General features: G+C 40.6%; 1 protein-coding gene across 1 annotated transcript; it reads right to left on the bottom strand.

The window, feature by feature from the left end:
* Positions 1 to 1743: 1743 nt before the first annotated feature.
* On the bottom strand, positions 1744 to 3316 carry LOC147891795 (uncharacterized). Its single transcript, XM_087388511.1, has 3 exons — positions 2643 to 3316; positions 2201 to 2347; positions 1744 to 1987 (listed from the first exon to the last, which is right to left on the bottom strand). The coding sequence occupies exons 1-3, from the start codon at positions 3314 to 3316 to the stop codon at positions 1744 to 1746; spliced, it is 1065 nt and encodes a 354-aa protein (XP_087244637.1).
* Positions 3317 to 12886: the final 9570 nt, after the last annotated feature.

Raw genomic sequence — 12886 nt, 5'->3', positions numbered from 1 at the left:
CGCAGATGACGTGCATCTTGCGCTCTGCTACTCCATTTTGCTGTGATGTATGTGGCGGGAGTTTCTGCCTCTTGATCATGTGACTTTTGCAGTAACTTTCAAATTCACTTGATGTGAACTCTCCACCTCTGTCTGATCTCAACTTCTTCACCTTCCTCCCCGTTTCTTTCTCAACCATTACATGCCATTCTTTGAACTTACTAAAAGCCTCATCTTTAGTCTTCAGGAAGTATATCCATATCCTTCTACTGTAGTCGTTTATCAATGTCATGAAGTAGTAGGAACCACCCAAAGCTTCCGTCTCCATCTTTCCGTAGAGGTCTGTGTAAAAGAACTTTAGAGGAGCCTTTGCCCTGCTGGCCTCTTTAGGAAAGGGCTGCCGATGTTGCTTGCCCATCATGCAAGCTTCACATACATCGGGCAGATCTGTAATTTCTGGTAGGTCTGCAATCATTCCACTTTTATGCATCTCCTTTAAAGAACTAAGGTTTAGATGACCAAACCTCTCCTGCCACAGCTTAGTGTTGCTCACATCGGCTTAAGAACTGAAAGTCGAGAGTTCGTAGATGTTGTCGCACCGTGTACCTCTACCAATGACCTTCCCTTGAAGATCTAAAATCTGTGTGTTATTCTTATCGAAGTGAACTTTGAGGTCCCGATCCGTGATCGTAGAAACGGACAACAAGTTCCTCTTGATATCTGGCACATAAAGATTATCGGACAACTGTTTTACAACTCCATCTGACTTGAGAGCAATCGTACCTTTTCCTTTTGCTGGACATTTTGCATCATTGCCGACTGCTACCAGGATGTCATTCCCTACCGAATGTAGAGAGGTATACCAATCCTTCCGAGTGGCGCAATGCACCACTGTCAATAATCCAAGGTTCATCCGCAGGTACATGAACTGTCTCCGTGCAAATCTCCTCAATTGCTACGAACAGCTCAATTGGTACTACCTGCGTGCTGTTGCTGAACTCTTTCTTTACTCCATTCTTCTCATCTGCAATCTTCTTCTGACACTCATTCTGCTTGTGCCCTGCCTTGTTGTAATAGAAGCACTTGATCTTCTTCTTTCTATTTTTATCATCAGAAGAAGATGGGTTACCAGAGTCCTTACCCTTACCTTTCTTTGATCCAGCCGAGAAAGCTGAATCTTGTCTAGAGATATCTCGATAGTTTTGCAATTAATTGGTTCATTCATGCAAAGATCTAACGAGGTTAATTGTTGCATCCAAGGTTTAGTGCATATGCTTGCCTTTGGGGTTTAATATGAGGAGGGATGGGGCGGAAAATAACCTCTTGAGGTATTGTCTTCTCTTAGGGGCCTACACTCAATCCGTGAGAATGGGTAGGATGTAAGCATTATCTGTGGGTGCACCTTAGTCACAAAAAGAAGAAGAAAAATCCCCCACCAAGGCTTGTGATGGTAGTATATCATGTCAATATTATGTACTCGTTGGAGCAATTAATTAAAAGAATCGATACTTAAAACTATCGCCAAAGCTATCCATTATTTGTGATATCAATTGTTCGCCATTCATCTTTATGAACTAAACAAATAATACTGCTCAAAAGCGGATATGCCCTAGCTCAATGTACAGATAGTTGTTCACTTAATGTACAGATAGCTGTTCGCTTAATGTACAGATAGTTGTTCACTTAATGTCGTCTCTCCGAAAACATTTCCCTGAATCACATAACAAATAGAATGCCTGGTCAATTGTTGAGTATTCCCATCCTCTAATAGTCCCTCGTCCCTTCTAACATTGGATTGTCAATGGTTTCGACAGATAATGAGAAAAGCTCCACTGGGCAGGACGGAGCTTGAGGTGTAGCTGCGATGGGCCGATGAACTTGGATCGGAACTGGACTAGAATGATTGTGTCTGCCTTGATATGTGGTCACAACAAAGGAAGGCGCATCTGTGTCTCGCTCTACATGCTTCCTTACGTGACAATGTTTGTCTGTGCATTTGTAGTAGCCCCTGCAGTATCGCTGATCGTTATTTTCATAGCGCGTTCAGTCTTTCTATATATGGGGAGCAACCTAAGCGAGGAATGCTATCTTGTGCACGAACATTTTCTGCACGTATATCTTTTTGTTGTAGACTCGGTATATACTTGCTGAGCTTCTTTATACCAAAGCCTTGCAAGAAATAGGTAATGAACACGAATGTTTTTGCAATTGAGGAGATTACCTGGGGAATAAACTGTTCTTGACAGTTTTCTGACCGTATTTCCGCCATTTGTATCCATCATCAATAATGTCTACATCGCTCCTCGTTTTCAGAGCGACTTTAGGCCCGCGAACTTTCTTAGGTTTTGGAATACGTGGTAGCTTTCCCCTGCACATCAGCAGCAGATGCAGGTCTACATCAGAATTTGGCATCCTATAGTTATAGAACTTTGCAGCGAACATATACAATAGGAGTATGTATAAGATCCAAATATTAGCATAGACAAGTTCAGTCATGCACGTTTTTTACATCTGCAGGGGCCATTTTTCACGTATCTGCAGTAGGCATAGTAAGTAGACGAGATGAAGAACTAACATGTTTTCAAAAGTTCTAAGAACGTTCGGTTCTCTATAGTACCCGAGATGCCATCCGATTGAGTTCCCCAGATAGAGTTTCAATATACCTTGCTTTCTCTCGCTTGTGCCGCAGCTCAGTATCTATTTCTGAGAAAGATCCCTTGCTATCCTGCAGATGCTTCGTTGGCGTGAAAGAGTCCTCGTTCGTTGCTTTGCATGAAGCTTGGCTGCCGGACGATGCCAAGTCACTCCTCCACTTTGTATTAACTGCTTCCACCACAGCGCGGTCATGAAAACGTAGCGGTGTACGTCCCTCAAGCTGAACCTTTAGATTCCGAGGGTCTTGGGAAACGGTACATATCCTAGGAAGGGATTGGGAAGCCAAGGAAAACAGTTGATCATCAAAGCTGTTATGTAGGGCTTCCGTGCCGTACGCAAGAAGATACGTGGGTTTCGTTGGACGGAGTTGCTGGAGGGAAACGGAGGGCAGATTGAGTACCCCTTGAAAATCCTGGTCCAAGGCAAGGTCTCCTTCGGAGATAGGTACGCTAGCTGTATTGCGCCTGAGTTGAGGAGAACGAAGGGCAGGAAATAGTTGGGCATGCGAAGGTAGGTCGTGCAATTTGTGATGGGATTCAAAGGAGGCAGGCTGGACTAGAGGTGGGTGTGTATACTTTTCGTCCTCAGAGAACGTGCGTAGATATTGGAGCCAGGGGGCTTCTGGATCATCCATAGATTCAAGGTTGTGGGAGGAAGTATAGGGAAACCTGTGGTGTTCCATGGTGGACATAGAGATGTTCGAAGTGTTTGAGGTATTTGTGATACGAGAAAAGACGAGGCTTTCTTCTTTCTTTAATTTGAGGGCTCCATTTTCGCCTGTGAGAAATGGTGAGCCGTACAAGATTTTCTTGCAGCAACCTCTGAAATTGTTGTGTAACACACAGCATCACCTTTGACGTGGAGACACAACCCCTACCTAGCCTAGATACCAACTAGTACTACATGACATCAAGATCTAATAAGGGGGACTAAAATATGGCAGCTCAACATCTAAATTGAGAACCACCTACAAAGCAAGGCTATTTTAGCTTGTTTTCCAAGTCTTGGACCTAGCAAGTTCACATTGACTTCCAAATACTTATGAGCTAGCCTTGGCCTTGCAGAGAGACAAGTAGCAAGAAGATAGAGCAACTACCAAGTTGATTGCAAGCAACTTAATTTCTGGTTTAAAAAGGCATCCCTTTTGTTTCTCAACGTCGAGGTACATTGACAACTCAATCTCGATCAAGTTTACCCAAGTCTGGATTACACAGAAAAGTCTGGTTAAATTTTAGACACGTGGCACCATGGACTTGTGACACGTGGCATCTTATCCTCATCTACCAGCTATCAGATCCACATCACTATGCCACATTAGCATTGACCAATCAAACCTTGGTTAGGTCAACCTAACCCTAGGTTAGTCAACCTGACCATGATTGGGTCAACATGACTTTGGGTTAAGTCAGTCAGTGCCACGTGGCAGTCTCTTGTCAGGCACAGTTACCTCCTGCAAGGCACACACAATCACTGCATGAGCACCCAGTTGCCACATCTTCACTACTCCATTGGCACATCCCTTAGCAGGCACACCCATGCATGTGACCTTGAGTGCCACATCATCATTGAGCACTTTGCACCCTTTTTGCCCCTCCACCTAAATCAAGTCATATCTCTTGATCCAGGAAGAATTTGAGGGCACTCCAAAAAAGAAAATCGCTCAATTTTTTATGCTCTACGTGCTCATCATATCATGCACACATTTTGGTGCAAGTATCACTCACTTTTGAGCCTCACCAACAAATCCTCTTCTTACATGCACATCAGCCTCTTCATCAACGCATCTGACCTAGCACATAAAAAAGAACAAAAGAGAAATGAATTATTCACTATTCTTTCATCGATCGATAGTTGGTATAGATCTAGATCAGAATAGAGTAGATCGATATAAAGGAGACGATTTGAATTTCTGAAAGTTGCCAGTCTAAGCCATGCCCGAAATTCCCAACTAGTTCCTACTCGGAGTCAGTCCCTATGCTCACATACAGTTTCACATCATCACATTACCTGAAACTTGACTTTCCTCAACTCAATGAGCAAACTTCAGAGTGTTTAGAGGCATTGACAAATTGATCAATGGGCAGATAGCTCATGATTTGATTTCACACACACATGCCATCATTAGTAAAGCCTATTTGGCTATTTCACGGTGTTTTGCACTTTATTCCAGCCTTGTAAAGCCTCTTGGCCATTCCCAGCATCATTTGCCACAAGCCTAGTGATTCAGATCGGATTATATATATTTCAATTCTACCTTCACCGATAGTTCAGACTTCACTTGCCACAGTCAATGTTTTACAGTTGATACAAACAGTGATTTTCACAACACTTTGAGTACATTTGTTGCACCATGTCTATGTCTAACAACCTCAATCTAGAGGCATCCACTAAGCTAGACAACTCCAATTATGGCACATGGAAATACCGAATGGAGATCATTCTTATACTTCAGGACAAATGGGACTATGTTGATGGACCTACACCTAGACCATTGGATGGTCCAACCCCAGTAGCAGCTCTACTCCACCTATTGTCATAGCACCAGTAGTGGGATCTCCAACCACACCAATAGTTTTCACACTTATATTAGCAAACCCTGCCATTGCCCAAGCACAGGAAGAATGGGACAAGAAAGATAAGTATGCATATCATCTAATCAAGTAGAATGTGCAAGATGTCATGCTAGGACAACTCAACACAGTCAAGACATCAAAAGAAGCATGGGATATGTTCGCAACTCTCTACGAGTCCAAGAACACATCCAGGATCACTGAGAAACCAAATCAACCAAAGTTTTTGCAACATCAGTGAAACTAGTCATGCTTATGTACTCGGGATTAAAGATTATAACAATCAACTCATAGCACAATAGGAGAGACCATGAATCCAGTAGAAATGATTCAAGTCATCCCGAATGGACTAGGAGAGGGATATGAGAATCTAATCTAGAGTATTGCCATTCAACGATAAATTTTGACAGTGGAAGAACTTTAGTCAGTTTTACTTGGTGAAGAGCTAAGGACTCAGGCCAAATCATGCATGCAAAGGTCATTGAAATGATCATGCATTCACAGCTGCAGATAGAAGCAGAGGTAGAGGTAGAGACAAAGGAAGAGGTAGATCATTCCATAGAAGTGGTCATCATTAACAACAAAGTCATCAACAAAGTTAGAATCAGCATCAACAACATCAGAATCAACAAAGAGGAAATCATTCCAATCGATCATCCTCAGCAACATCAGAATCAACAAAGAGGAAATCATTCCAATCGAGGAAGATTCCAAGGACGAGGGAATGCATCCTCCAACATGTCAAACATTCAGTGCAACTACTGTCATAAGTATGGACACTATGAAAGAGATTGCTACAAGAAGGAGTACGACCAAGGCAGCCAATCTAGTAGTAATCAACAAGAGAATTTTCGCGGAAGAGAAAATCATCGTGGTGGACATTCTAGTCACGGTCATTTTGCAAATGAACATGGGAATATGTTTCTTGCTAATGAGGAAATGCAGAAGTCTAATACAATGTATCTAGACACCAATTCCAATTCAAAAGAGGATTTAAGTTATCAAACTCAACCAAGCAAATTAGGACCCTTGGTACATCGATATAGCCGTGCATCATCTCATATGACAAATCATTAGGAATGGTTCACAGAGATGAAACCTTTAGAAGGTCAAAAGAATGTCATCTACAGAGTGGATAATACATCGAATCTAGTTCAAGGGACAGGCATTATTCCTATGAACAATTTTACTAGTATGAAAGGATTGGTGAAAGATGTACTCTATGTTCCGAAACTCATCAAGAACCTCTTGTTGGTAGGTCAAATGACATCACAAAACTACCAAGTCATATTTGATGGAGATGAATGCACTATGCGAGGCACTATGAGACAAATCAAGTCAAGGAAAGACGCTTGTATAGAATGCTAGCTACATTACCAGATTTGCATGCCATGTCAACGCAACCACAACAGATTCCATTATGTGCAAAATGGCATAAGAGATATGGTCATTTCAATTTGAAGAGCTTGCTAGATCTCAAGAATCAGAATATGGCAATTGGGATTCCTACACGAGAGTTTCTTGGAAAATTTTGCAAAGCATGCTACTTCGGTACACAAAAACGAGCCAACTTTGGCAGAAGCATCTCTCAAGCAAGAGGTATTCTTGATTTGATTCACACAGATGTATGGGGTTATGCCGAGACCCATAGCATCAATGGTTCTTTTTACTACTTGACTTTCATCAACGACTATAGTAGATATTGTTGGGTCTACTGTTTGAAAGAGAAATTTGAAGTATTTTCCAAATTTCAAGAATTCAAAGCCATGGTAGAAAACCAGACAGGCAAATAGATCAAAGTCATGAGATCAGATAGAGGAGGTGAATACATGTCTTCACAATTGATGAACTTTTGCAAAGGTCAGAACATTCGAAGACAATTCACATGTGCAAAGACTCCTCAACAAAATGCAAGAGCTGAAAGGAAGAATGGTACTTTAGCAGACAATGCTAGAGCAATGCTTAGTGAGAAGCATATTCGGAATCAATATTGGGCAGAAGCAATAGCCACTGCAAACTACTTGCTTAGTCAGCTTCCAACCAAACCGATTCAGGGTATGACACCTTATGAAGCATTCATTGGACACAAGCCATGCATTGGGCATCTTCGCATATTTAATTGCATAGCATATGCCCACATACATGATGACCATCACAAGAAATTGGAAGCAAAGTCACGTAAATGCATCATGGTTGGCTATAGTGAAGAAAGCAAAGCATACACGTTGTATGATCCCATCAACCGCAAGGTCATTATCTCCAGAGATGCACTACTACACACGGGTCCTATTCTGATGCTTAAGCACCAGTACCGACGTTTAGCATGCATGGGGCCCTAATCATTGAGTAACCAAAGTGGGATTCATTAAGTGTCGCTATATAATGACTTTAAGCAAGTGTCACTATATAGCGATGTTTAAAGAGCATCGCTATATAGCAACACTTAGACTTGTAAATGGTTGCTATATAGCGACACTTATTAGACTTGTAAATGGTAATTATATAGCGACACTTATTAGACTTGTGAATGGTCACTATATAGCGACACTGAGATAGTTTCCTATAGCGACGTTTTACAGAGAGTGTTTTTTCCCATACCGACTTTAAAAGATAGTTTTTCCCAATGATTTTTTTTTTTCGTTTTCATACATGTTTGATCCATTGAGAGAATAAAAGTACAAGAGCATGTACATCAAGCCTTTGAAGCTCATATATTCATGTCTAAGTTTGAGATGAAAAAAATCAATGAAGAGCATTTATATCAACGGCTTCTCTAACCTGCCAAACAAGTCTATTTCTCACTCTATACCGAGTTGATCTCCTATATCATCAGTGTACTCTAGCATCATACGTTCACATAAGACTTGATCATCTTCTTCAATAAAGTGTGGTGATTCTTGATGATCATCATCTTCTTCCTCAATGGTTGCCTGTAGTACCTGTCATTGACTATAGGCTTTTCTGAATATTTAGTAAGTTTCAAACTCTATTCCATGGGAGTGGCTGCAATCTTGCAATCTGCCATATGAAACTTCTTCAGGAGACTGTCAACATACTTGAGTTGACTCATGAATCTGCTATCTGAATCTCTCCAGAACTCAATTCCAAGACAATAGTGCATAAGTCCAAGATCTTTCATGTTAAACTCTACAGATAAGTCTTGTTTTAGTTTTTTGATGAAGCTATCCTTACTTCTGGTCACAATCAGATCATCTACGTACAAAAGTGCAATAGTAACGTCTTCCCCTTGAACTTTGTAGTAGAAAATATGATCTGCATTGGACTTCATGTATCCTAGATCAGCAAAATACTTTTCAATTCTACTATACCAACTTCTAGGTGCTTGCTTTAATCCATAGAAACTCTTTTTGAGATGGCAAACCTTATTCTCTTTTCCTGGTTCAACGTAACCTACTGGTTGTTGCATGTAGACTTGCTCGTCTAGGTAACCATTGACAAATGCATTCTTAACATTGAGCTGATACACATTCCATCTGCTGAGTGTCGCTAGTGATATCAAGAACCATATGGAATCCATCTTTGCTACTAGAGCATAAGTCTCATCATAATCCTGACCATATTGCTGTGAAAATCCTTTTGCAACTAGTCTAGCTTGGTATCCTTGAATACTTCCATCTGGATTGTACTTCACTTTGTATACCCAGTTGTTTTCTATGGCCTTATTTCCTCATGGAATGTCGCATGATTCCCAAGTATTACTCTTATACAAAGAATCCATTTCTTCATGCATAGCAATTTTCCATTCTGGCTTGTCTACTGCATCTTTGAAATACACTAGCTCTTCTATGGCCATGATGGCAGTCATAAGAGCATAGTTGGTGGTTTCAACTTGAATTGCTTTGCCTTCCTGAGCATATGTCAATCTGGCTAGAGGTCTGCTTTCCCTAGTAGACGATCTGAGCTGTTGTGGCTCTGCATGGGGTGTTTTTGGCAATTCTTGCTCTTCTTCATCAACCATTTCTGTAGATGACTGTGTAATTAGAGAATCTATCTCCTGTGTGTTTGAGGTATTCCATTCTAATTCCTCATTGAAGATTACATCTCTAGGGATAATGATCTTGCGGTTGATGGGATCATACAACTTGTATGCTTTGCTTTCTTCACTGTAGCCAACCATGATGCATTTGCATGACTTCGCATCCAATTTCCTGCGATGATCATCATGTATGTGGGCATATGCTATGCAACCAAATATGCAGAGATGCCCAATGTGTGGCTTGTGTCCACTGAATGCTTCATAAGGTGTCATACCCTGAATCGGTTCTGCTGTAGGAAGCTGATTAAGTAAATACTTTGATGTGGCTATTGCGTCTACCCAATACTAATTCAAAAGATGCTTATCACTAAGCATTGCTAAAGTACCATTCTTCCTTTTAGCTCTTGCATTCTGCTGAGGAGTATCTCTTCGAATGCCGTGACTTCTGCAAAAGTTCATGAATTGTGAGGACATGTAATCGCCTCCTCTATCTGATCTCATGACTTTGATCTTTCTCCCTATCTGGTTTTCTACCATGTCTTTGAATTCTTGAAATCTGGAAAACACTTTAGATTTCTCTTTCAAAAAGTAGACCCAACAATTTCTGTTGTAGTTGTCGATGAAAGTCAACTAGTAAAGTGAACCATTGATGCTACGGCATAACCCCATACATCTATATGTATCAAATCAAGAATACCTCATACTCGAGAGGTACTTCTGCCAAAGTTGGTTCGCTTTTGTTTGCCAAAGCAACATGCTTCACAAACTTTTCCAAGAAACTATAGCTCAGGAATCCCGATTGCCATATTCTAATTCCTGAGATCTAACAAGTACTTGAAATTGAGATGACCATATCTCTTGTGCCATTTTGCAAATACTGGAATCTGTTGTGTTTTAGCTCACATGGCATGCTTACCTGTTGGTACTGTAGCTAGCATTCTGTATAATTGTCCTTGATACCTTTTCCTACCAGCTGCTAACAACTTCTGGATTTGTCTCGGATAGTGCATTCATCTCCGTCGAAGATGACTCGATAGTTGTGTTCCATCATTTGTTCGACAGACAAGAGGTTTTTACTGTGCTTTGGAACATAGAGTACATCTTTGACCAATCCTTTCATACGAGTGAAATTGTTCTTGGGATAACACCTGTCCCTTGAACTGGATTTGGTGTATTATATATTTTTTAGACGACATTCTTTTGTCCTTCTAATGGTTTCATCTATGTGAACCATTCCTGATGATTTGTCATGTAAGATGATGCACTGCTGTCGATATACCAAGGATCCTATTCCACTTGGTCAACTTAATAGCTAAAATCCTCTTTTGGATTGAAATCAGTGTCTAGGTACACTATCTAGGTACACTGTATCAGTTTGTTGCATTTCCTCATTTGCAAGAAACATATTTCCATGTTCATTTGCAAAATGACTGTGACTAGAATGTCCACCACAATGATTTCCTTTGCCACAAAAATTCCCTCTATTTTACTGCTGGGGATTTTATGCCTTAGTCATACTACTTCTTGCAACAATCTCTCTCATAGTGTCCAAACTTATGACAGTAGTTGCACTGGATGTTTGACACATTGGTGGATGCATTCCCTCATCCTTGGAATCTTCGATTGGAATGATTTTCTATTTGTTGATTCTGATGTTACTGAGGATGATGCTGATGTTGATGCTGACTTTATTGATGATGACCACTTTTCTGAAATGATCTACCTCTACCTCTGCCTTTGCCTCTGTTTTTGTCTGAAGCTATGAATGCCTGATCATTATAATGACCTTTGTGTGCATGAATGGCTTGCATCCTGAGTTCTTCACCAAGTAATATTGACTAAAGTTCTTCCAGTGTCGAAATTTGCCATTGGATGGCAATACTCTGGACTAGATTCTTGTATCCCTCTCCTAGTCCATTCAAGATGACTTGAACCATTTCTACTGGGTCCATAGCCTCTTCTATTGCTACGAGTTTATTGTTGTAGTCCTTGATTCTTAGAACGTAAGCATGATCGGTTTCGCTGGCCGTTGCAAAAACTCTGGTTGATTTGGTTTCTTAGTGTGAGAATCTTGGATGTGTTCTTGGACTCATAGAGAGTTGCAAACATATCCCATGCTTGTTTTGATGTCTTGACTATGTTGAGATGTCCTAGCATGACATCTTGCACATTCTACTTGATCAGATGATATGCATACTTATCTTTCTTATCCCATTCTGCCTAGAGATCAGGCAATGGTAGGATCTACTACGGGTGTGGAAACTGTTTGTGTAGCTATAGATCCCGTTGTAGATCCCACTACAGGTGCTATGACAATAGGTGGAGTAGAGCTACTGCTAGCTGGATCATCCAATGGTCTAGGTGTAGATCCATCGACATACTCCCATTTGTCCTGAAGTACAAGAATAGTCTCCATTTGGTACTTCCATGTGCCGTAATTGGAGTTGTCTAGCTTAGTAGATGCCTCCAAATTGAGGTTGCTAGTCGTAGACATGATGCAAAAAATGTACTCAAAGTGTCATGAAAATCAATGTATGAATCAACTACAAAACACTAACTGTGGCAAGTGAAATATGAATTATTCATGAAGGTAGAACTGCAATATAGATCTGCATTACAAGGCTTAATGATGCTGGGAATAGCCAAGAGTCTTTACAAGACTGAAATGATGTGCACAATGTTGTGAAATAGCCAAATAGGATTTACAATGATGGCATGTGTGCGTGAATCAAAGCATGTGCTATCTACCCACTAAACAATCGGCAATGCCTCTAAACACTTGAAGTCAGCTCATTGAACTGATGAACGTCAGGTTTTAGGTAATATGATGATGTGAAACCGTATGTGAGTGTGTGCGAGTGTAGCTCAAACACATTTATGAACTATTTATCTTTAGCAATGTTATAAGATGTATGGAAAACCTTAATGGGAGTTAGTTGTGCAACCACTGATGAGGCATGTCTGCAAGTTAGTAAGCAACTACCATATGTAGGAAGTTAGTTGTTCGGCTCATATACATGTCATGCAGTATTTCGAATGTGGATATGATGTTCCTGATCGTGTTTTGTCCAGTTCTATGCCTATTCTATATATGTTGTTGTGACAAAATCATTTACAATACAATAAATATGCAGTTGTTTCCCTTAATCGACTATCTGTGTTGTACTAAATCCTGAGTTGAGGTGTTCTCTTTTGAAAGTTCTAAATGCATTCATGAAGATGTTGTATTTCTACTAATAGGTAGATTTTGGGATTTAATATCTACCTGTTAGACTGGTAATCCTGCAAATAAATTGGGCATTTCAACCAAATGTGGCAAAGAAGTTGAAAGACAAAGAAGGCGGTCAACATGTCGAAGCCACAGGCATTCAATGCACAAGGGGATGGACAATCAGGATGAATGAATCGAATCCTGAAAGAGTTAATGATCAAAGAGATTAAGTTAATACAATCCGCACCTACAAGCAATCTGACCCTGCAAAGCAATTAGCCATTTTTTATTGTGAACATGAGAAGAGAGAGCATATGGCTCCTTCATGCAAATGCTATGGAAACAGAGTGCATGTGGGAGGCATGTGGTAGAACATGCGCACACAGTGTCTACTCTGTGGAACGCGAACCTCCAACACTTGTAGAGAGAAATCAATATTCTCTACCAAAGGAACCTCCAATAGACAACTATGAA

The sequence above is a fragment of the Dipteris shenzhenensis genome, chromosome 17 (genome assembly GCF_047967505.1).
Source record: "Dipteris shenzhenensis isolate YYH24624 ecotype China chromosome 17, Dip_SZ_1.0, whole genome shotgun sequence".
Taxonomy (NCBI): domain Eukaryota; kingdom Viridiplantae; phylum Streptophyta; class Polypodiopsida; order Gleicheniales; family Dipteridaceae; genus Dipteris; species Dipteris shenzhenensis.
Note: the sequence above shows the minus strand (reverse complement) of the source record. Positions and strands in the feature narration are given on the sequence as shown.